This window comes from Maylandia zebra, linkage group LG9 (assembly GCF_041146795.1).
Source record: "Maylandia zebra isolate NMK-2024a linkage group LG9, Mzebra_GT3a, whole genome shotgun sequence".
Lineage (NCBI taxonomy): Eukaryota > Metazoa > Chordata > Actinopteri > Cichliformes > Cichlidae > Maylandia > Maylandia zebra.
The window spans coordinates 32,980,688-33,002,914 of record NC_135175.1 but is presented as its reverse complement, the minus strand read 5'-3'; the positions used below and the strand labels follow the sequence as shown (position 1 = coordinate 33,002,914).

Here is a 22,227-nt window from a genome sequence, read left to right as displayed (position 1 = left end):
ATTTGTTAAATCATTAAATCCCAGCTATGTTCTCCCCACTAAAAAGGTCGTAAAAGCAGTGAAAATTTAGTTTTTACAGAATAAAATGTGAACAGGCAGGACTGAGGCTCAAAGCCTCAGTGTGTAGCTGTCCATACCTCAACGTTACAAAAGCACAACTACTGTCCACACCCCAACCACACCTCACCTCACAGTAAATGATCATTTCCATTTCAAGCATTTCCAAATAATCATTTTCCATACTGCCAGTATAAATATACACAGTATACTGCCATCACTACAATATACATGTTTTACACACTCCTTTTGTTGTTGACATTTACAGGCTGTGTGCAAAATGCCACACTCTTCAAATTCATGCCAGCTATTATTTTTTACGTCCAGTAGGTGTCCTGCTAGAGCAAATGAAGCTTCATGAAGCTTCGCGTTGGGGTGAACCAATTGGATGAAAAGCTTCAGTGCTTCATGGGGCTTCATCTGCCCATCACTACCGATCGGTACCCCGCATGCGCGAAAGGTGTCTACTTCCGGTCGAAGCGTTTTACGATAGTTACGGGTCAGAGTATCTTTTTTTTAAAACTTTATTTAACAAACAATGAGTATACAACATACGAACAGATGAAGTATACAAAACAACAGAACATGAACACACAAAGCCAGGGGTAAAAGACGAAGGTAACAATTATAAGAATACACGCAAAAATTCACATACATATATTGTTTTGAGAGCCTTTTTGTTGGTGGAGTCTGATATTGATTGTATGTACATTTCCACATCCTTAAAATAATGACAGAAATATGGTGTTTTGTTAGTAAACTTACATTTATGGATAAAGAATTTCGCTAAAGGTATTAACAAATTTATCATAAAAAAAACATTTATCATTCTTCCTGGTGAACTTAAAGAAACAGAATAAAACATTTTCCCATCGTAAAGAAAACTCCCTTAAAATATGGACAATAACAAAGCTGCTAAATTCCTTCCAGAATCTCTGTGTAAAAGAACAGTACCAAAAAAGATGTGTCACAGTTTCTGGATGATCCCCACAGAAGTACAATTAGTATTTATGTCCCTTTTAAATTTTACCATGTAGTGACTGGCTGGATAACATTTATGTAGAATTTTAAATGAGACTTCTTTCACCTTATTTACAATCAAATATTTATGGGGGACCATCCAGACTGTCTTCCACTTGATATCTGGAACATGTTGGTTCCAGTAAGATATTATATATATGGGAGAGAGACGATATCTTCTTGGAATAAACTACGTATTCTCTTATTGCGGTTACCAAGTTCCTGTGAAAAGCAGATTTTTCCTATTGGTGACTCAGCTGGATCAGGGAGAGTGACTGAGGTAGAGATCGAGCTGTCAGTGTTTTTATATAACATTAAAGTCCCTGAGGGTATGGCACCAAGCACCATTGAGAATTCCTGAACACTGATTGGAAAATTATATAGTGCAAGAAAGTCGTCGTATGTAAGTAGTTGTCCCTCTTTACTAACCAGCTGAGCCACCAATAGGATCCCATTTTGGATCCAAGTTTCCAGGAAAAGTGATTTATTTTTCTATAAAATATCTCTGTTGTTCCAGATGAGGTATTTGTGAGGTGAGAAGTTGTGTTTATAAATGAGGGTCCACGCTAAGAGGACCTGCTTATGGAAGGATGAAAGCTTTACAGGGAGTTTCTCAACATTGTAATTACAATTTAAAATAAAATTAAAGCCACCAAAACGAGAGAAAATATGATATGGTATAAAGTTCCAGATAGAGATAGGGTTTTAAGAAAATGTTTAGCCCAGTTAATTTTGAAAGTGTTATTTAAAGTAGAAAAGTCTAAGACGTTAAGCCCACCTGATTCATACGTATTCATCACAACAGTTTTTCTAATATAGTGCGTACGGTTTTTCCATATAAAATTAAAGAGCATACAGTCAATATCTTTACTAATTTTCTTATCCAGATGTAAGGAGAGAGCAGCATATGTTAATCGGGATATCCCTTCAGCTTTAGTAAGTAACACTCTACCTTTCAAAGACAAGTCCCTTTGCAGCCACTGGTTGAACCTTTTTAGGGTTAATTGGAGTGAAGTTTGACGAGCATCTTGATTTTTGGTCTTTGGATATTAACAGTCCCAAGTATGTGACTTCTTGTTTAACAGAGATATTACAGATAGTATTTGCAGGACAGTCTTTAATTGCTAGTAACTCACACTTTTTAAGATTTAGGCATAAACCAGAGGCCTCAGAGAAATCACTAATCACAGTAAGAGCTGGTGGGATTTGGTTTGCATTCTTCAAGAAGAGTGTGGTGTCATCGGCTAACTGGCTGATGACGAGCTCCTTATCAGCTATGGTGATTCCTTGTACAACACTGTTTGAAATATTAGTTGCAAGAATTTGTGTACAAAGTAAAAATAAATATGGTGAAATAGGACATCCTTGGCGAATACCACGTTTCAGGTCAAATCTCGGGGTGGAGCCGTTAATCATTTTAATAGAACTATTGCCATTTGTGTATAAGGTTTTGACAGCTTTACAGAAAAACTTGCCGAAGCCAAATTTTTCCAAAGAGTGGAAAATAAATTGATGTTCAATTGTATCAAAAGCCTTATAAAAATCCAGGAAGAGAATGAAGCTATTGTCAGGTACCAAATCAGAGTAATCAAGTAAATCCAAAACCAGTCTAATGTTATTAGAAATGTGTCTGTTTCTCATAAAGCCTGATTGTGTCTCATCAATAATTGTTTCCAAGACCTCTTTAATTCTGTTAGCAAGTATTAAAGCCATAACCTTATAGTCATTATTAAGCAGGGAGATGGGTCTCCAATTATCAATAAAGAGTAAGTCTTTGTTTGGTTTTGGAATAAGTGTTATGAGACCCTGAGTAAGAGAAGGAGGGACGATGTTATTCTCTATACTTTCTGTAAAAACCTGCAGTAAAAATGGAGCCAGGAGATTAGAAAATGATTTATAAAACTCTGCAGTCAAACCATCTGTGCCGGGAGATTTATTGGCCTTAAGTGCAGAAATGGAATTACAAACTTCCTCCACAGTCAGAGGGCTGTCACAATAACTTCTATCTTCCACAACAATAGATTTTAGGTTTTTAATATTATTGAAAAATCCTGTTGAGACAGCCTCATTATATTTTGAGTCGTATAGTTTAGTATAGAATTCGGCACAGAAATGTGAAATTTCTCTAGGATTGTCAGAGACAATGCCATTAATATTTAGTTGATGAATAGAGTTTGTTTTTGATCTGTATTTTTCAAGTCTGAAAAAGTAAGCAGAATTTTGTTCGCCCTCCTCCAGCCACCTCTTCCTGGATCTTATGAAAGCACCCTCAGCCTTGCGTCGATATAAACCGTCCAGTTTATTTTGAAGTTCTAGTAAACTTAATTTATCTTCCTCTGAGATTTCTTCTGGGGACTTCTAGTAATAAGAGGCAATTCTGCTTATTACTTCTTGTTCTTCAGCTTTCCTTAATTTAGCAATTTGACTCCCGTATCTTCTCAAGAATTTGCATGCTTCAAATTTAAAAAGTTCCCAATTGGTACAAAAGGACTTCTCTCTGTTAGCTTTGTTCCAATAATAAACAATTACTTTATTAATCTGCATGTTAACTATTTTATCTTTTAGTAAAGAATTATTTAGCTTCCAGTAAGAGAATTTATGAGGTATAGTATCCAGTGTAAACATTTGGACGTTAATGTGAATTGCTCTATGATCAGTGAGGGGGGTGGCAAGTATATTAACAGTAATATTATCTTTATCAATACAGTCAGAAACAAGCCAAAAGTCAACACGTGATTGCCTGGATCCTGTCTTATTGCTCCAAGTAAAGAGTCTATCATCTGGAAATTTTTCTCTCCAAATACCCACAAGATTAAAGTTTGCACTGTATGAAGACTGCTGCCCTGGAGGCCACCTATCAACCGTATTGTCTAAAGCAATGTTAAAGTCTCCACCAATTAAGAGGACTGAATTTGGGTATTTGGAGAGCCAGAAATTAATTCTTTCTTCTAAGGAGTCAAGTAATTTATCATTTTCAGTTTTATTATTGTAACCATATATATTTACTGCAATGAAAGTACTGTTATTGTGTCTGATTAGTGAGCAGAGGTAGTGTCCTAAGGTGTCACAGTCAGAGTGTAACACATCTCCAGAAAAAGAATTTTTAAGCGTGACAACTCCAGCAGAACGCTCAGAGCCATGGGACAACCAGACTTCATTACCCCATTGTGATTTCCAAAAATTTGTATCAGCAGGTGTGGAATGACTCTCTTGGAAAAAGCAAAAATCTGTTTTAAATTGTTTGGCAAATAAAAACAAAGCTTTGCGTTTACATGTTTGTCTTAAACCCCTGGTATTAAGAGAAACAAATGAAAAAGACAAAGTTATTAGAAAAAAAGAAAGAGAAAAAGTAAGTTCTAAACTTCTACAGCTAAGAACAGATCTATAGGATAAGGGGACCGGGTGCTGCACAATTTAGGTAGTAGAACAGTAAAAACCCTGAGTGACTAAGCTTATAAAAACACAGTATTTAACTATCTACTGTACTATGGTTTAAATATAGCTTTTCATAGATAAACACACTCTTCAACACAAAATAAAGCTTTAACCTGAGGGTGAAAATATCAAGTTCACCATGTAAACAAGCTTACAGAAATGTCATTTCGGAGACTGAATAAGCGTCTCTATGAAGGAGGGAAAACTTCTGATCCACTGATGAATCCTCGGCCTCCCACGAAATAAGCCGGCTTACCCTCCTTACGGGCTTTGTCTATCATCGGCCACAGTTTGTCACGACGTTCTCTGTCCTCCCTGGACAGATCTTCAGCGAACCTCAAATGATTGTCTTGCAGGTAGGAGGATGTCTTGGCTGCTTTCCATACAGCATCTCTGTAGATTCGGGAGGTGAACTGCACGATGATGCCTCTAGGTCTGGTGCTACCTTGTCGCTTGGCTCCGAGTCGGTGTACGGTGTCGATGACGTCAGGCAGCCTATGATTTTGTTCTGGCAGAACAGACTGGCATATCACAGTCACCTTTCCCCTTACGTCTTCTTTCTCAGCCTGCCAACTGTGGCACGCGTGCCTAGGGTTGCCGACCCCTGGTGTACAGTATCTTATGGATATATTACTCCAGTGTTTTTTCTCAAAGTTTTCTATGAAACTTTGCTGTTGAGGAGTACTTGGTGAGGGCTAGTTCTTTTAGGTTCAGCAGCTAACAAGATGGTGTATCGGTCAGGATACAGGAGGACAACAGGCTTCCACTTTGCTGGATTGTCACCGCCAGCTGTTTTATTGCCACACAATATTGCAGAACATAGACATAAAACCCCAGAGCCTTTTATACATTTGCACTGTCTACTGCTGTAACAAAATAAATTTCCCACGCTCGGGACTAATAAAGGTTATCTTATCTTATGCAACCGAGTCTCCCATACTGGCATCCTTACACTGGCTGCGAGTTAGGTTTTGAATTCATTTTAAGATTTTATTATGTGTTTTTAAGGCGTTGCATGGGTTAGGACCCTCAAACCTTTCTGATCTTTTAAATTGGTTCGCTCCTGCAAGATCACTGAAGTCTGTGGTTTAAAAGCTCTTAGCTGTCCCAACGTCCAGATTAAACACAGAGGATAAGAAAGGTCTGGCCTCTCTTATCTGGAAACAAAATTAACAAAATTGATTGAAAAACCTGTTGCAAAAATTCCTTTTTGTTTAGTTTTGTGAAGCTACTAACTGATGAACTAGATTACTGGTAGAATGATGTATAAATTAAACATGGTTTGCCCTCTTATGCATATTGTATTGATGTATCATGACTAGTGATGTGCAATACCACTGATTTACTTTCGGATCCGATACCAAGTAAACTTCAGGGTGGTATCGACGATACCTAGTACAAAAACTTATTTTATTTATTGTATCTCAAATTTTAGTGTCATCATGATAACAGGACATCAGACTACTTGTTCTTATCACATAATAAAGCTGAATTCATCATGGCACCTTTAAGTTCAAGAATTGCTATAATCTCTGCAACGTTCAGCTTTCAGAATTTGTCTTAAACAGCATAAAAGCATGGATCCATCACACCTTGTATCAGGAAAACGTTGATGAACTCTGAACAAATGAAACCACAACTTTAAAAAAAATGAGCTCCCAAAATTAATTGTTTCGACATCTTAAACACAAAATCATAAGTTTTAATACCTACAGCAAGTTTAAGGAAAAATAAAAGATTTTAAAGATGTTTCAAATTTTTCTCAAATATAAAACAGCAGATGGAACTTACATGCATCTTCTATGGGATTGTCTAAAAATATCTAAATTCTGGCTCTGCATCAACAAGAAAATGAACTTGATACTAAACTTTAAGATATATAAACATCCGGGTCAATTCTTACCACAGTTGCTGCCTCTGAATAAAAATCTGGACAAAAAGGGATCCACATTATTAAATAAGCTTATGTTTAATGTCAGGAGATGTGTTATTGAACTGGATTATGGAGCAGCCCCCCTACTGTAACTCAGTGTTACAAGGAAACTTCATAACTTTCAGGTCAGATTTTTAATAAGCTGCAGGAACCCTCTTCAGTGTGAGTGGAGAGCAGCCAAGTCTCCTCCTCTGATAAACCTCCATCTGTGCCACTGAAAATAGTTCATCTGACTTTGAGCTGTGATTTCATTTCCTGTATTTCAGAGTAAAGGCTGAAGTGACAAATGGAAACATGTTTACAGTCAAACTTCTTCATCCAACTGCTGGAACAAAGCGAACCACTCGACATGAACACTGAAGCAGAACAGTTTAGAAAGCTTAAAATGAGACTAGGGAACCATTTTCATTCATAGTTGCCTCATCAGATCTTTATAGGAGATTCACTCTGAACTCTGTGGAGCCTGATCTCAAGGGTTTTGAGTCTGACCCTGAAACCAGAAGAGAATCTTTCTGTCTCTTCATATTCACTGTGATGGGAGTGATTTCAGCCCTGAGTGATCACGCTGATGTTTGCACAGAGCAGATAATTTAGTGAATGTTTTGGGACATTGGTAACAGTGAAACAGTTTTTTAGTAACGTGGGATCGTTTGTGTTTGGAGTATGAACTGAGATTCCTGAAGCTCTTGTCACACTGGTCACAGCTGTAGTTTCCTTCCATGTGTGCACATTCATGCTTGTTACGATTAGCTGATTGTGAGAATCTTTTGTCACAGTGTCTGCACTTGTATGGTTTCTCCCCTGTGTGGACTCGTTTGTGTCTTTTAAGCTCACCTGCAGTAATGAAAGATGACCCACACTGATCACAGAGGTGCTTTTTTGTCCCACTGTGAATGAGTTCATGTCGTTTTAATCCCCTTAATGTGGTGAAGCTTCTCCCACATTCTTTGCAGTATTTCAGTTCTTCTCCAGTGTGTCTACGTTGATGTGTTTTTAGGTCAGCTTTCCAACTGAAAGTTTTTCCAGAGAGGTCACAATGAAAGTCTTTCCCACCACCACAGTGATGACAGGGTTGAGAACTGGATCCATCTGTGTCGCTCTGCTTCTAAACAAAGACACAAAGACAGTGTAAGTCAGTCCTTCAACATTTTTATCCTGAATGTCGCCTGAAATAAAGAGCAAATAAAAAACAAACAAAATCATAACTGAAATGAAAATCTGAATAATCACTCAGAGCTGCTGAGATTCGGGCATTTCGAGCAAAATAAAATTATATTAAAAAACTCGATTCAGGATTTTAATGAATTGATGTCATGTTATCCAAGCCAGAATCGATTTTAATCGTAAATCGATTATCAAAACCCAACCCTAGCTGAGACAATTTAATGAGCAGAGTTGTTCCAAACAGTCAGGCTAAAATGACAAGATAACAATATAAATACATACCTCACAGTAACTGCACTTGTTGAGTCTCTTTCTGGTGTGGATCTGTTGGTGTCGTCTCAGGTAACGTGGAGATTTAAAAGTCTTCTCACACAGGTCACATTTATAAGGTCTCTCCTCAGTGTGGGTAAACATGTGTTGTTGTAAGTCTCTGTCTGTGACAAACTGTTTGCCACACTGATCACAGCAGTACACATCATGTCCGGTGTGAATGCGTAGGTGTGTATTTCGGTTCCCTAACCGGCTGAAGGTTTTCCCACAGATGTCACAGCTGTATGCCTTAATTCCAGAGTGGGTAACTAGATGATTCTGTAAGTGGCTACTGTCAGTAAAAGCTCTGCCACACTGATCACAGTTGTACGCTTTAACTCCACTGTGGATGAGTTGGTGTGTTTTTAGGGAACGCTTCCAGGAAAAAGTCTTTTCACACAAGTCACAGCTGTACGGTTTCTCTCCAGTGTGGATGACCTGATGACATTTTAGTGTAGACTTAGCAGGAAAATCCTTCCCACAATCATCACAGGTGTGTGTTTTCTCTCCCTTTCTTGGTTGAGGTTTGTCGGCCTCCTGAGAGCGCTGACTTCTCGCTCCATGTTGGTCCTGCAGTGACAGAGATACAAACAGAGGCAGTGAGTGAAATGCAGTCGTGGAACAAACTCAACCTTCAAACTCCCTCCATTAACACTAGTTTTAAACCTGAAGGTGGAGTGTGGCACCAAACACCTTAAAGGTCTCTTATCCCCACCTGCTGGTAGTTCTAACACATTACATCCAACCTGGTGTTAAAAATAATTCATGACTTTTCAAACACTAAAATATTTTTTCCTTATTTTCCTTACTTTTACTCCCCACACAAAAAGGACTTTCTACTCATTGTATTTTCAAAACAGACTTTTTTACTTTTGGTTTGAGAAATTTGAGGGGAGTTATTTCATCACTAAGGGCATCAAACATCAAACCAATTTGAGCCTGAAAAGTAACACATGAAAGACAATCCTGATCGTGTACTAATCACCAGGGTATGAAACATAAAAAGAGATGAAAGAGGCAAAACTGTGAGTCATAGTCAGGAGTTAAAGTGAGACGTTAGGGCTGCACAATTAATCGTTAGAAAATCGCGATCTCAATTCATACTTATGTGCGATCTCATTTACAAATGACAACGATTAAAAAAAAAGAAGAAACAAAAGATGACGATTGTACCGCATTTTGATCCGGGACATGAAAACAAGCGCTCACTCTTCCTGCTCAACAAATGACAAGGGCGGAGCCTTATACCACGTGATACAGAAGCCAGCTTGCTGATGCAGGGGAAAAAACAACGGAGAGCATGTGAGAGATGACGAAGCTGTAAAGGTCAAGAAAGTGACAGGAGAAAATCCGTCCCGGTCAGCCACCCAAACATCAATAACGGGAACCTTATACAGCGCCGTCGAACTCCCGCAGGCACAAAGAAATTATGGAGGCTTTCACTTATCACCTGGCTAAAGATATGGCTCCCATCAACACTGTGCAAAACGAGGGATTTAGGAAAATGATCAACACCCTAGACCAGGGGTCGGCAACCTGCGGCTCCGGAGCCGCATGTGGCTCTTTAGTCCTTACAGTGCGGCTCCGCGTGGTTTGGGAAATAAATTAGAAGTATTTAGCTGAAGTGTATTTTATTTATGTTAGTTCTTTGTTAACTTGTAGTTCTAAATTGGAAGATTATTGTGATATTGAAATATAAAAATAAAATTATATTCTATTTTTTTTTTCCCGCTCAAAATAAGCGTCACACTGGCGGAAGCCGATATACCGCCCGAAACGCCGTGCAATTTATCGAGACTTTCAACCCCATGTAGGACAATTATGGATCTTCGGATCCACATTATGTCAGCTGCTGTTCTCCACCGTGAACTATGTTAAAAACAAACACCGCTCATGCCTCACAGATGACAGCTTATAGTCCTGCGAGAAGATGAAAGTGACTTCGTACAACCCCGATCTGCAGACGCTGTGCGCAGAGGTTCAGGAGCAGAAGTCCCATTGTAAACATATCAGGGCAGACCCGACGATGTTTGTACACTCAACAAAGATATAAACGCAACACTTTTGTCTTTGCTCCCATTCCCCATGGGATGGACGTAGAGACCTAAAATTCATTCCAGATACACAATATAACCATCCCTCCCAAACAGTGGTCACAAATCAGTCCAAATATGTGGTAGTGGGCACATCTGCCATATTGAGATAATCCATCCCACCTCACAGGTGTGCCACATCAGGATGCTGATCTGACATCATGAGTAGCGCACAGGTGTACCTCAGACTGCCCACAACAAAAGGCCACCCTGGAATGTGCAGTTCTTTGCGCTATTGGGGGTCTGGGGACCCAGAACCGGTCAGTCTCTGGTGTGACCACCATTTGCCTCATGCAGTGCAACACATCGTCGCATGGAGTCTATCAGATTGTCAATTGTGGCCTGTGGAATGTTGGTCCACTCCACTTCAATGGCTGTGCGAGGTTGTTGGATATTCGTGGGAACTGGTACACGCTGTCGTATACGCCGGTCAAGCACATCCCGAACATGCTCAATGGGTGACATGTCCGGTGAGTATGCTGGCCATGCAAGAACTGGGACATTCTCAGCTGCCATCTGCCCTGAACAATGTGAACCATGATTCATCCGTGAAGCGCACACCTCTCCAACGTGCCAGACGCCATCGGATGTGAGCATTTGCCCACACAAGTCTGTTACGGCGACGAGCTGGAGTCAGGTCAAGACCCCGATGAGGACGACGGGCATGCAGTTGAGCGTCCCTGAGACGGTTTCTGACAGTTTGTGCAGAAATTGTTTGGTTGTGCAAACCAATTGTTCCAGCAGCTGTCTGGGTGGCTGGTCTCAGACGATCTTGGAGGTGAACCTGCTGGATGTGGAGGTCCTGGGCTGGTGTGGTTACACGAGGTCTGCGGTTGTGAGGCCGGTTGGATGTGCTGCCATATTCTCTGAAACGCCTGTGGAGACGGCTTATGGTTGAGAAATGAACATTCAATGCACGGGCGACAGATCTGGTTGACATTCCTGCTGTCAGCATGCCAATTGCACGCTCCCTCATTGCTTGTGGCATCTGTGGCATTTTGCTGTGAGACAAAACTGCACATTCCAGGGTGGCCTTTTGTTGTGGGCAGTCTGAGGTACACCTGTGCACTACTCATGATGTCAGATCAGCATCCTGATGTGGCACACCTGTGAGGTGGGATGGATTATCTCAATATAGCAGATGTGCCCACTACCACACATTTGGACTGATTTGTGACCACTGTTTGGGAGGGATGGTTATATTGTGTATCTGGAATGAATTTTAGGTCTCTACGTCCATCCCATGGGGAATGGGAGCAGTAACAAAGGTGTTGCGTTTATATTTTTGTTCAGTGTATGAACATACTTTTCAGCATCTCTTTATTGACCACTTTTCACACACGGTTGCTGTACGTATACAGCTGGCTGTAGCTTTTCAGCTCACAGCCCGACACACACCAACACAACAGCATAGAGAGCACAGACTTTAAGGCGGCGAGGCGTGATTGCGGGTCCCGCTCAGATGCATCTGCCTCCCCTGCAGCAGCGCTGCAGACCACGCCCCGCCACACACATTAACCAGGTAAAATACATATTTAGGCAGAATTTTGCAAATATCTATTTTTCATCTTTTAGCAGCATAGTGCTTTTTTCCAGTTATTTTTTTTTAAAGTCAGGTCAAGGCTCCAAAAGCCCAAAGGCGATATAAGGGTGGCGGCTCACAACAGTTTTTCTTTGCTACATGGATCATTTTAGTTCAGCTGGGTGTCTTTCCTTTTGTTATATTTCTTTAAGAGTTCAAAATGTGTTAATTACAGAAATAAAATGTAATTTTCTCTGTAGCACTTCATGGACTTCATAAGCAACACACCTTAGTTGTTCACACAAAGCATAAAGGTAAAAACAATATATACAGTGTTATCTTCATTTGAGATGTCAAAAAGTATTTGCGCCCCCATCGTTTTCTTTTGCGTGGAACCCGGGTCCAAATGGCTCTTTGGGTGTTAAAGGTTGCTGACCCCTACCCTAGACAAACGCTACACAGTGCCATCCTGCAACTATTTTTCAAATGTTGCACTACCTGCTGTATACACGCAGTGTCGAGCAACGGTGGAGACGAAATTGTTCTTATGTTCAGTCTCAACTATTACGAAGTTGATGTGCAGTTAATAAGTGTAATAAATATTTATATTAGAAAAGAAAATTGTGAGAGAATCGTAATCTCAATTCTAAGCAAAAAAAATTGTGATTCTCATTTTATGCAAAATCGTGCAGCCCTATGAGACGTTGTTCTTCTTTCTTTTTTGCACAGCACCTGAACAAACAGGTAATTTCAAATGCAGCGTTTCTATCAACAAACATCAGCAAACACACAAACTGTTTGTGTGCAGTTTGTCTCACAGTGTGTTGCTGGCTAAAGGTCCAGCTGCTGTACATCACAGGGAGAGAAAAGAAAGAGAGCTAACTTCACTCAGAGATGGAGAAAGATAAGACACACAGGACAGGAGAGGAAGAAGAGAGGTTAGATTTAAAGGGAAGGACTGCTCAGTGGGATGTGATCAACTGGAGATTAAAGCTTACATGTAAGTCCTCATGTGTTGAAATCAGATATTGGGTCTGTACTAGAGATGGCACGATACCACTTTGTTATGTCCGATACCAATATCATAAATTTGGATATCTGCCAATACCAATATGAATCTGATACTGTGTGTTTTTAATCAATAAAACTGACCACCACTGGTGGTGGTCAGAGGGCCCGGTGGCGCCAGTGTCCGGCAGCCTCGCCTCTGTCAGTGCGCCCCAGGGTGGCTGTGGCTACAATGTAGCTGCCATCGCCAGTGTGTGAATGGGTGAATGACTGAATGTAGTGTAAAGTGCTTTGGGGTCCTATGGACTAGAAAAGCGCTATACAAATACAGACCATTTACCATTTACATTTTTTAATATCATGCTCAAGTAAAAAAAAAAAAAAACCCACTAAATGTATTCTGTTATACCTGTATGCAAAAAATACACTGCACCCAAAATATTTCATAGTTCAGCAATACTGACCAATCTAATGAATGTAAACCTACTCCATCCTCCCTATTCTGGTATTTTAAAGAGTAAGCAACCTAACTAATAGGGCTCTAAAACTCCCAGCAAAAAAAAACAAAAACAAAAGGCAACCACCCACCCTCCACCTCATGATACTTGCAAGGAAATCAATTATTTTTCAAGAACATTTAAATAGATTCAACATCTTCAACAGATTTGCAGACTGCACAGATGGTAACTTCCCAAAGGAAAAAGTAGTATAGCTTACTAGGGTATATTAGACTTGATAGTTACGATATACAGTAATGAACTTCTATACATTTTACATCAGATTAAAACTTTGGGTGTAAGCTTCGTATAATTATTTATTAAAAGATAGACATTTTAAATGAGAATAAGAAAGAAAAGCATGTAAGTCCTCATGTGTTGAAATCAGATCTTGGGTCTGTACATGTGTCATTATGTCTTTTTTTTCAGATTATGAAACATGCTGCAAAACAATCTGAGGCAGATTAACTGTGCCGCCTCAGATGCAGCCTTTTCCAGGCAGTAGAATTGCTAACATGCTAACACAGTTTAATGAGCAGAGTTGTTCCAAACAGTCAGGCTAAAATGACAAGATAACAATATAAATACATACCTCACAGTAACTGCACTTGTAGAGTCTCTTTCTGGTGTGGATCTGTTGGTGTAGTCTCAGGTAATGTGGAGATTTAAAAGTCTTCTCACACAGGTCACATTTATAAGGTCTCTCCTCGGTGTGGGTAAACATGTGTTGTTGTAACTGTGAGCCTGTTGTAAACTGTTTGCCACACTGATCACAGCAGTACACATCTTCTCTGGTGTGAATGCGTAGGTGTGTATTTCGGTACCCTTTCCGGCTGAAAGTTTTCCCACAGATGTCACAGCTGTATGCCTTAATTCCAGAGTGGGTAACTAGATGATTCTGTAAGTGGCTACTGTGAGTAAAAGCTCTGCCACACTGATCACAGCTGTACGCTTTAACTCCACTGTGGATGAGTTGGTGTCTTTTTAGAGCAACCTTCCAGGAAAAAGACTTTCCACACAACTCACAGCTGAACGGTTTCTCTCCAGTGTGGATGACCTGATGATATTTTAGTGACTCCTTCAGAGTAAACTTCTTCCCACACTTGTCACAGCTGTATGTTTTCTCTCCCTTTCTTCTGTGAGGTTTGTCGGCCTCCTGAGAGCGCTGACTTCTCGCTCCATGTTGGTCCTGCAGTGACAGAGATACAAACAGAGGCAGTGAGTGAAATGCAGTCGTGGAACAAACTCAACCTTCAAACTCCCTCCATTAACACTAGTTTTAAACCTGAAGGTGGAGTGTGGCACCAAACACATTAAAGGTCTCTTATCCCCACCTGCTGGTAGTAGAAACACATTACATCCAACCTGGTGTTAAAAATAATTCATGACTGTTCAAACAGTAAAATCATTTTTTCCTTACTTTTACTCCCCACATTAAAAAAAGGACATTCTACTCATTGTATTTTCAAAACAGTCTTTTTACTTTTGGTTGGAGGAATTTGAGGAGAGTTATTTCAGAATCAGAATCAGAATACTTTATTTATCCCTGGGGGAAATTATTTTTTGTTACAGTGCTCCATTATAAACCAACATTAAGACAAGACAGACAATATGCTAACTAAGAATAGTACAATATATACATATATATACATACATACATACATAAGTCACTCATAAATAAATAGCTGGAAAAGAAACATGTGTAGTTGTAGCAGTAACCAGTGTGTTAAGTGGATGCGTTGTACAGGGAGATGGCCACAGGCAGAAAAGATTTCCTGTGTCGTTCAGTGGTGCTTTTCGGTAATCTCAGTCTCTCACTGAACGAGCTCCTGTGACTGACCAGCATGTCATGGAGTGGGTGGGAGGTGTTATCCAACATTGTCTTTATCTTGGACAGCATCCGCCTCTCCGACACCACCTTGAGGGAGTCCAGCTCCATCCCCACAACATTGCTGGCCTTACGGATTAGTTTATTAAGTCTGTTGGCATCTGCGACCCTCAGCCTGCTCCCCCAGCATGCAACAGCATAGAGGATCGCACTGGCCACAACAGACTCATAGAAAATCCTCAGCATTTTCTGGCAGATGTTGAAGGACCTCAGTCGCCTCAAAAAATAGAGACGACTCTGGCCCTTCCTGTAAAGTGCTGTGGTGTTTTTAGCCCAGTCCAGTTTATTGTCAATGTGAACTCCAAGGTATTTATAGTCTTCCACAATGTCAACACTGACCCCCTGGATTGAAACGGGGGTCAAGTGTTTCCTGGTCTTCCTGAAGTCCACGATCAGTTCCTTGGTCTTTGCCACGTTGAGCTGCAGATGATTCTGCTCACACCACGTGACAAAGGAGTCGACCACAGCCCGGTACTCTGTCTCATCATCCCTGCTGATGCATCCAACCACCGCAGAGTCATCAGAAGACTTCTGAAGATAGCAGGTCTCCGTGCAGTGGCTGAAGTCTGTGGTGTAGAGGGTGAAGAGGAAGGGGGAGAGGACAGTCCCCTGTGGTGCCCCTGTGTTGCTGATCACCTTGTCAGACACACACTGTGGGAGACGTACATATTGTGGTCTTCCTGTCAGGTAATCAACAATCCAGGACACCAGAGAAGCATCCATTTCATCACTAACTGTGTTATTTAAAGACTGCATGAAGATCCTCTGCAGGTTAGTGCAGGATAAACAGGTTCGTTTGCTGAACTGTGATGGATTTAAAGTAAAGGACAGTGTGTGACTGGTGCACAGTGACTGTGGTGCTCATGTCACAGTTAGATCACATCAAGTGTAGCAGAGATTCATTTAAACTGAAGCTCATGATGCTGACATCCATTCACTGAGTTCCACCTTCATACCAACAGTATAGTGTCTAATATAAAGACAGTGTACTGTCAGTGTAGAGGATGGAAATCAGCCAGGACAGCTCATGAAACATCTGCTGACATCTGGTTGAATTCAGTTGTGTACATCCACAGAGAGCAGCAGGTCAGCTGATCACAGCCTGTACTTTAAGAAAATCTACTGGAGCTCTCAATAGAAATTATTGTGAGCTGTGATTCTTTTCCCCACGCTGAGCCACTACAGCTGATTTTAGGGTTCCCACCTGCTCAATCCCACTTTAACCTCTTCCCTGCTCATGTTCCTGTTTAGAGGCAAAGTCACCCTCTACAATGTAGGCAACAGAAAATACACACATGTTTTATTTTCCTTCATTTTCTAATTAACTGATTCAAACAGAGAACCTTTATTAGAAATAAATAGTTTGTACTTCATTTACTAATATTATTTTATTATTACATTAATAAAGCACAAGGTTCAGTTAACTTTGGATAAAAACGTGTGGTTAAAATGTTCTTCAAGAAGCTACTTTTACTTTTTTACTCTGATTACATTTCAGAGCCTGTACTTTTTCACTGTTACTTAAGTAAAGAAGTTGAATGAATACTTTTACTGAAGTATTTATAACACTAATATCTGTACTTCCACTTAAGTATAGAGTAAATGTACTTTTGCCTCCTCTGATCATTTCTATAATATTATTTATATCAGTGATGGCCAAATGAAGCTTTCTGAAACACTGAAGCTTGTATTGAAAAAGGTTCATTACTCAAAGCTTTTCAACACAGTCCTCTTTGGTGACATCTGCTGGCCAAAAATATGAAGAGCAGCTTGAATCTACAAATCCTAATGAAGCTTCATTATAATTGCCCACTCTACAGATGCTCAGCTGAGAGCTTCTGCCTGATATCGGGCTGCTGTTGAGGTGCTTTGAACGTGTATTTTTTGGGGTGATGAAAAAACTGTTAGGTTTAATGTATGTGTTGTAGGTTGCCATTTAAAAAGCTACACAATGCCATTTAGAAAGCTAGAATGCTTCTGTTTGCTATCTAGGTAACCTACGCATATGACTACATGCATGACATTGATAAGGGGAACAAGCAGCCTTGAGAAGAACAGATTCTACCAACAACAATCTGGGAGAGCTGCACTCTCATCATATAACCACACACAATGTATAATCACGCTTGCACAGCACAATCACTTCGTAACCAGTTATAGTAGTTTCTCATAGGTAATACAGCAACAAGCTTTATGAACATTCATGTGTGTAACCAATAAAAACAACCTGCAGGGGGAAAGCAAGTTGAAGTGGGTTGGAGATAATTGCTTCCCCCTCGCAAGTGAAAACTTGAGCTCTGTGTGACCTCGTTCCTGAGTGAGTTTCTGTTTATCCAGCAGTATCAGGGGTAAAACTCTGACAAATGTCCATTTGATTATTAATAATGTTGATGAATAAACCTTCCTGATTTTAACATGTGCTGTGGTCTCTAAAAAACAACATAATATACAACACAGTCATATAACAGGTTGGGAGGATGAGAGTTTTAGACGTGACTGAATATTTGGTGAAACTGTGATATTTTCCTCACCTCCTGTGTTGAGCTCATTGTTTCCTCTGTAGTGACTCAGCTGAGTCCAGATGGCTGAAAATGTTCCTCTGCTGCTCCGTCAGACTCTTCTCCTCCTGCTGATCAGCTGGGACACAAAACAGATCTTTGTTAGGCTCCACACTGCACTGAAGAGTCAAAGTGTCTCATATGTTCATCTGACAACACAAAGTACAAATTTCACTCTGATTGCTTGTAGAAATCTTGTGAGACGTGTTGTGCTGCAAAGTGAGGAAACTCTCTCACTCACTTATACTTCAGGAGGAACTTTGTGACATTGGCTCTAATATTCTAAGCAGCCCTTTACTATGACAGGGCCAGAAAGTCCTATTTGAAGGTTTGGGAGAAGGACCATGTTAAAGGTGGATTGGGGTTTATACACTTTGTTATGATACAGGTAAGGCTGTAAGAGCCTGAGAAGGTGTCCTGAATGAACCTCTAAAACCAGTTTTCAGCTAACGACTCTGCTTCAGTCTGGAAAACAGCAACTACAAGTTTAAAGACTCCATCAACAATTCACACCCAGCAACAGCCTGAACAGCTCCTCCTGTGGTTTCCACAAACAGGGACAGACCTGTTACTCCCCCACCCCACACTTTCAACTCCTTCAGTCCCACCACCTCCACTATTCCCCAACAACCACTGATTAAAGCTCATTGATCAAATGCTGTGATTGCAGCGACTCACTCACTGTTGTCGGGATGAAATATTATTTACTGTTACTATTCATAATCATTAGTAAAGCGCTATATAAAAATACAGGCCATTATTATTATTGTTGCATCATTTATGATTTATCATTATCACTTCATTGACACATTTATTGAAACTGTTGATGTTATGTTAAAGTCTGTATTTCAGGTGTTAGTATAACTACATTATAATCTTATATACACATATAAGCTCGGTCAAGTTAATTAATGGTTTGAAGCTACAGCTGGCGCGAGTTCGACTGATCTATGGAGCAAAGTTCAAGTTGAAAGAATTGCCCTACATGTTTACAGTACAATTTACCACATATTGAAGGCTGGTGTGTATGCTCAGCAGCCTGCTGCATTGAAGTTTGCCTGGTAATAGATGACTCAAACGGAGTCAGGAAGTATCCGGTTGTTCAGTCTGACGTCACTAGCCGTGTCTGGGTCTAAACTCCGCTGCAGGTCCATATATCAAACGATCACTATGGCATTACTGAGAGTTGAAAAACTGTCTAAAGTCTTTCATCTTTAATAAAATGATCAGCGTTCTGCTCTACCAGGTGTAACAATTGAGTTTAACATCCAGGCATCCATGAAAACGGAATTTATGACATTTAACGGAGGTAGAAGTTAGCAGGGACTTAGCTCGCTAGCTTCTATCTAAATACAATATAGCATGTCCTGACTGCGGGGTTTTGGAAACAAATTAAAACGTACAGCTCTGTTATCACTTCCAGCATAAATGAAGACAGAAAACTAAACAGCAGTGACGTTTGTAGGATTACTGAAGTTTGGCTAGCTGGTACATAATGACGTGCTACGTGACCGCTAGCGACACAGCTATGTTAGCATAATATAAACAAGCTAACTTTTTTTCCACTCGATAAAAGTTAACGTGAGTGTTCTCGGTGGTCAGGAACAAATGTAATCGCATGGCAGGATGCTGTAAAAGGACCAAACTTCAGCCAGGAGAACAACTGAGATAATCCATCCACAATACGAGGTTAGTCATTCATATACTGCTGCATGGGCTGGGCTGTAGTTACATCCTAAGGTTTTAAAAACTGAGCTTAAATAAATGATTAGCGGTAATAAAAGCCGAGGGAGGTCAACAGGGATCACTGACTGTTTTAGGAGCTTTTTGAGATCAAATAGAAGAAAATACATAACATTAAACATGTTAACAACACAAAAGCCATATTAAACGCAGACTACTTTAGGCCCGGAAGTAGGATTCGTCGTGTCATCACTGAACAACCGGATACTTCTAAAATGTCTTTGTTTGTTGAGTGAGGTCATGTACTGAGGTTAAAACACAGACATAAGTCGGCCTGCACACATAGTAGACTTGTGTTGCTTGTAAACGGCATGCTCATGTTCTGTTCTGAAGTGCAGAGGGAGTGGAATAACAGGCAGCATCTGGAGGAACAGAGGAAGTAGCTGTTCTTTTTTAGAATATGTCCTCGCTGGAGTTACTGGAACATGCATCTGCGGTGACGCATATTACAAGTATAAATATCACACCCACCTATTGTTCGCGGGAGATCGAGGCTGATGTTTTGCAGAGCCTATCTTCACCACATATATGTGTTTTAATAAAATCATTTGTGTTGACCCACTATGGACTTTCAGTCGTATGTCTCTTCTCAAATTCGAACCACAACACTGAACGGTAATCATGGCCATTGATTAATGAGCTTTGATCAGTGGTTTAAGTGCTTTCCTTCCTGCTTTGACTGCAGCTGTGTTTGACACAGGAAGACATTTTTACATTCTTCATGATTATACTTTATTCTTTTTGGGGGAAGTGCAGCTTTAAACCTTCACATGATTCAAGTAAATCCAACAAATCAATCTGAACGATCACAAGTGGGAAAAACTTCTGTAGACAAAATGAAATCAAACCCAACATTCAATCCACAACATGATTAAAAACATGATTCTCCCAAATCACCAAGAGCTGCACATTAACCACCACAATATATTTTTATTCTCTGTGCTTTCAAATATGAACACTGTTTACTTTCATCTCTGTTTCATTAGTTTTTGTTAACATCTTCCTGTGCATCACTTTACAGCAGCCAGACTCATTAAAATGAGACTTTGTAGGAGTTCACTTCCTCTCATGTGTTCATCCACAGCAGCTGGACTCTTCTCTCAACGTGTTCACAATAAACTGTGAACAGACACCGAGGAGAGCAGCAGAAGACCTCATTCAGGAGCTAAACTCAACATGAACTGAACTCACAGTAAAGTTAGCTCGGTGCTTACCTTTAGATGAGCCCACAAACCGAGAGAAACTCCGCGATGAAGCTGGAACTCTTTCCAAACAGGAAACAGATCAGGGAGCAGAGACCCACGTGGTTCACGCTGATCTCAGCTACGATCCAGGAGACAAGGGTGGGCAGATCGATGCAGATATCGATCCAAACGGTGGTTTAGTTTGTTTTATCATCCAAATTCCCTACTTTACTCGCTTAGGACGAAACGGTAGCTCCGTCTGTGCAAACTGTGTACGGCATATGATCCCGGAACAGGCTTCTTCTTCTTTATATTGTTTGCACCATTTTGTTGTTTGGCGGTTGTTAAACAACAAAATGGTGCATTACCGCCACCAACTGCTGTGGAGTGGAACGTCGACACACAAATCCTCCCTCAATGTATACTCTGTTTTAAAAACTGGAATAAGACCTTAAAACGTTCACTTCTTGAACCCTTTTGCAGTAAACTTACATTTTGAACAGCAGGCGCGTCAACATTATCCCCCTATTCAGCTTCTCGGCGACTCAAAGGTTTGACAGTCACCAATAGTAGTGATCAAACCAGTATGTCCAAATCTTATTCCAGATATGACCACCTCCTCTCTCCTACTCCTTCCTGTGCTTCTCATTTCTCCTACCCTCCTTAAATTTCTTTCTCCCTCCCACTGTTTTTGTCATGTTTCCTTTATTTCTTGCCTTATTATACTCGTTATCTGTCTGACAGAAGTTAATAGCCAGTTCAGTTAACCCATGTTTTGTGGCTTTCTTCACAACTCTGTCGTTTCATTTCCTCTGACTCCATAGTGAGCTGGATCCATAAAAAGCCAACTATAAGTCCCATCATGTGTATTTCGTTAAATGTTTGCTGAACCTCTGTTAGTACATCTGCTCTACTTTCTGAGTGGCTACACTGTAAACTGGCCAATGAAGAGCTTCAGTCTGAACAAATGCCTGATTGTAACGGTCACATGTCTTCTACCCACTGAACAGCTGACAGTACTGGAAGCATTTCTCCAGTGTGTACTGACGGTCCACCATTGATCCTTTTCAGGGACTACAAATGCTACCCCGGTTTGACTGGCTGTATTCTTTGATGCCAGCCCCCAGGCCTCTGGTAGAGGACCTGAGCTTGAATGATAAACCACCTGCACGGGCGAGAGGGGAATTTATCATCTTTCTGTCTGGTTGGGGTTTTTTTTAGCATCTATTTTTTATTATTTGGTAAGAGTGAATTCTGGTCCACACTAGTTAGTGGTGGCAATGCCCCACCTCCTTATTTGCAAACCGTCAAAAAAAGTGAGCATGCACCAGGAGAGGAAGACTGTGTCCAAATTCAGGGGACTGATACTTCAAATGCCGTATTTGTAGGCAATTATGTCACAGTGATGCGATGAAGGCTTTCCAAAGTCGAAGAGTCCTCCGAATGTGGTGACGAACGTGTCCTACTTTTCCACACATTTCAAGGATGGGTCTGGTGTATCCTTTGTGGCCCACCATATCCGAGGATTCACTGCGAGTCATACAGGAGAATTTTTCCTCATAAGAATAGCAGACAAAGTAGGAGTTACTGCTGGAGAGGAATACACTATTAAATGAAGTATACGAAAATCTGGTCGTATAAAAGTTACATTTTTGTAGCAGTTGTGTTGTTAGACTTTGGGCATTTGCATATGGTTTTTAAAAAAAATTAATATAATCTTTGTAAAAACTGCTCGTAGACTCGCTTGTATGGTGGGTCCTGTGATTTTTCATGTATTGCCGCTAACACACAGCTGATTTAGATTTTTAGAATTAAC

At 40.4% G+C, this 22,227-nt stretch overlaps 1 protein-coding gene across 2 annotated transcripts in view; it reads right to left on the bottom strand.

The window, feature by feature from the left end:
• The window catches only part of LOC143420381 (uncharacterized), a 32,112-nt gene extending 11,399 nt beyond the window's left edge, over nt 1–20,713 (bottom strand). Inside the window, exons 1-5 of one of the 2 annotated variants that reach the window (XM_076888438.1) lie at nt 20,442–20,713; nt 17,458–17,563; nt 13,631–14,227; nt 7,892–8,488; nt 6,693–7,550 (exon numbers count right to left, since the gene is read on the bottom strand). In XM_076888438.1, the coding sequence (XP_076744553.1) occupies nt 6,972–7,550; nt 7,892–8,488; nt 13,631–14,227; nt 17,458–17,475 (1,791 nt within the window). In that variant the 5' untranslated portion in view covers nt 17,476–17,563; nt 20,442–20,713 and the 3' untranslated portion in view covers nt 6,693–6,971. Of the gene's footprint in view, nt 1–6,692; nt 7,551–7,891; nt 8,489–13,630; nt 14,228–17,457; nt 18,080–20,441 lie in introns of those variants that run through there. The other variant, XM_076888439.1, reaches the window with a different exon arrangement.
• Nucleotides 20,714–22,227: the final 1,514 nt, after the last annotated feature.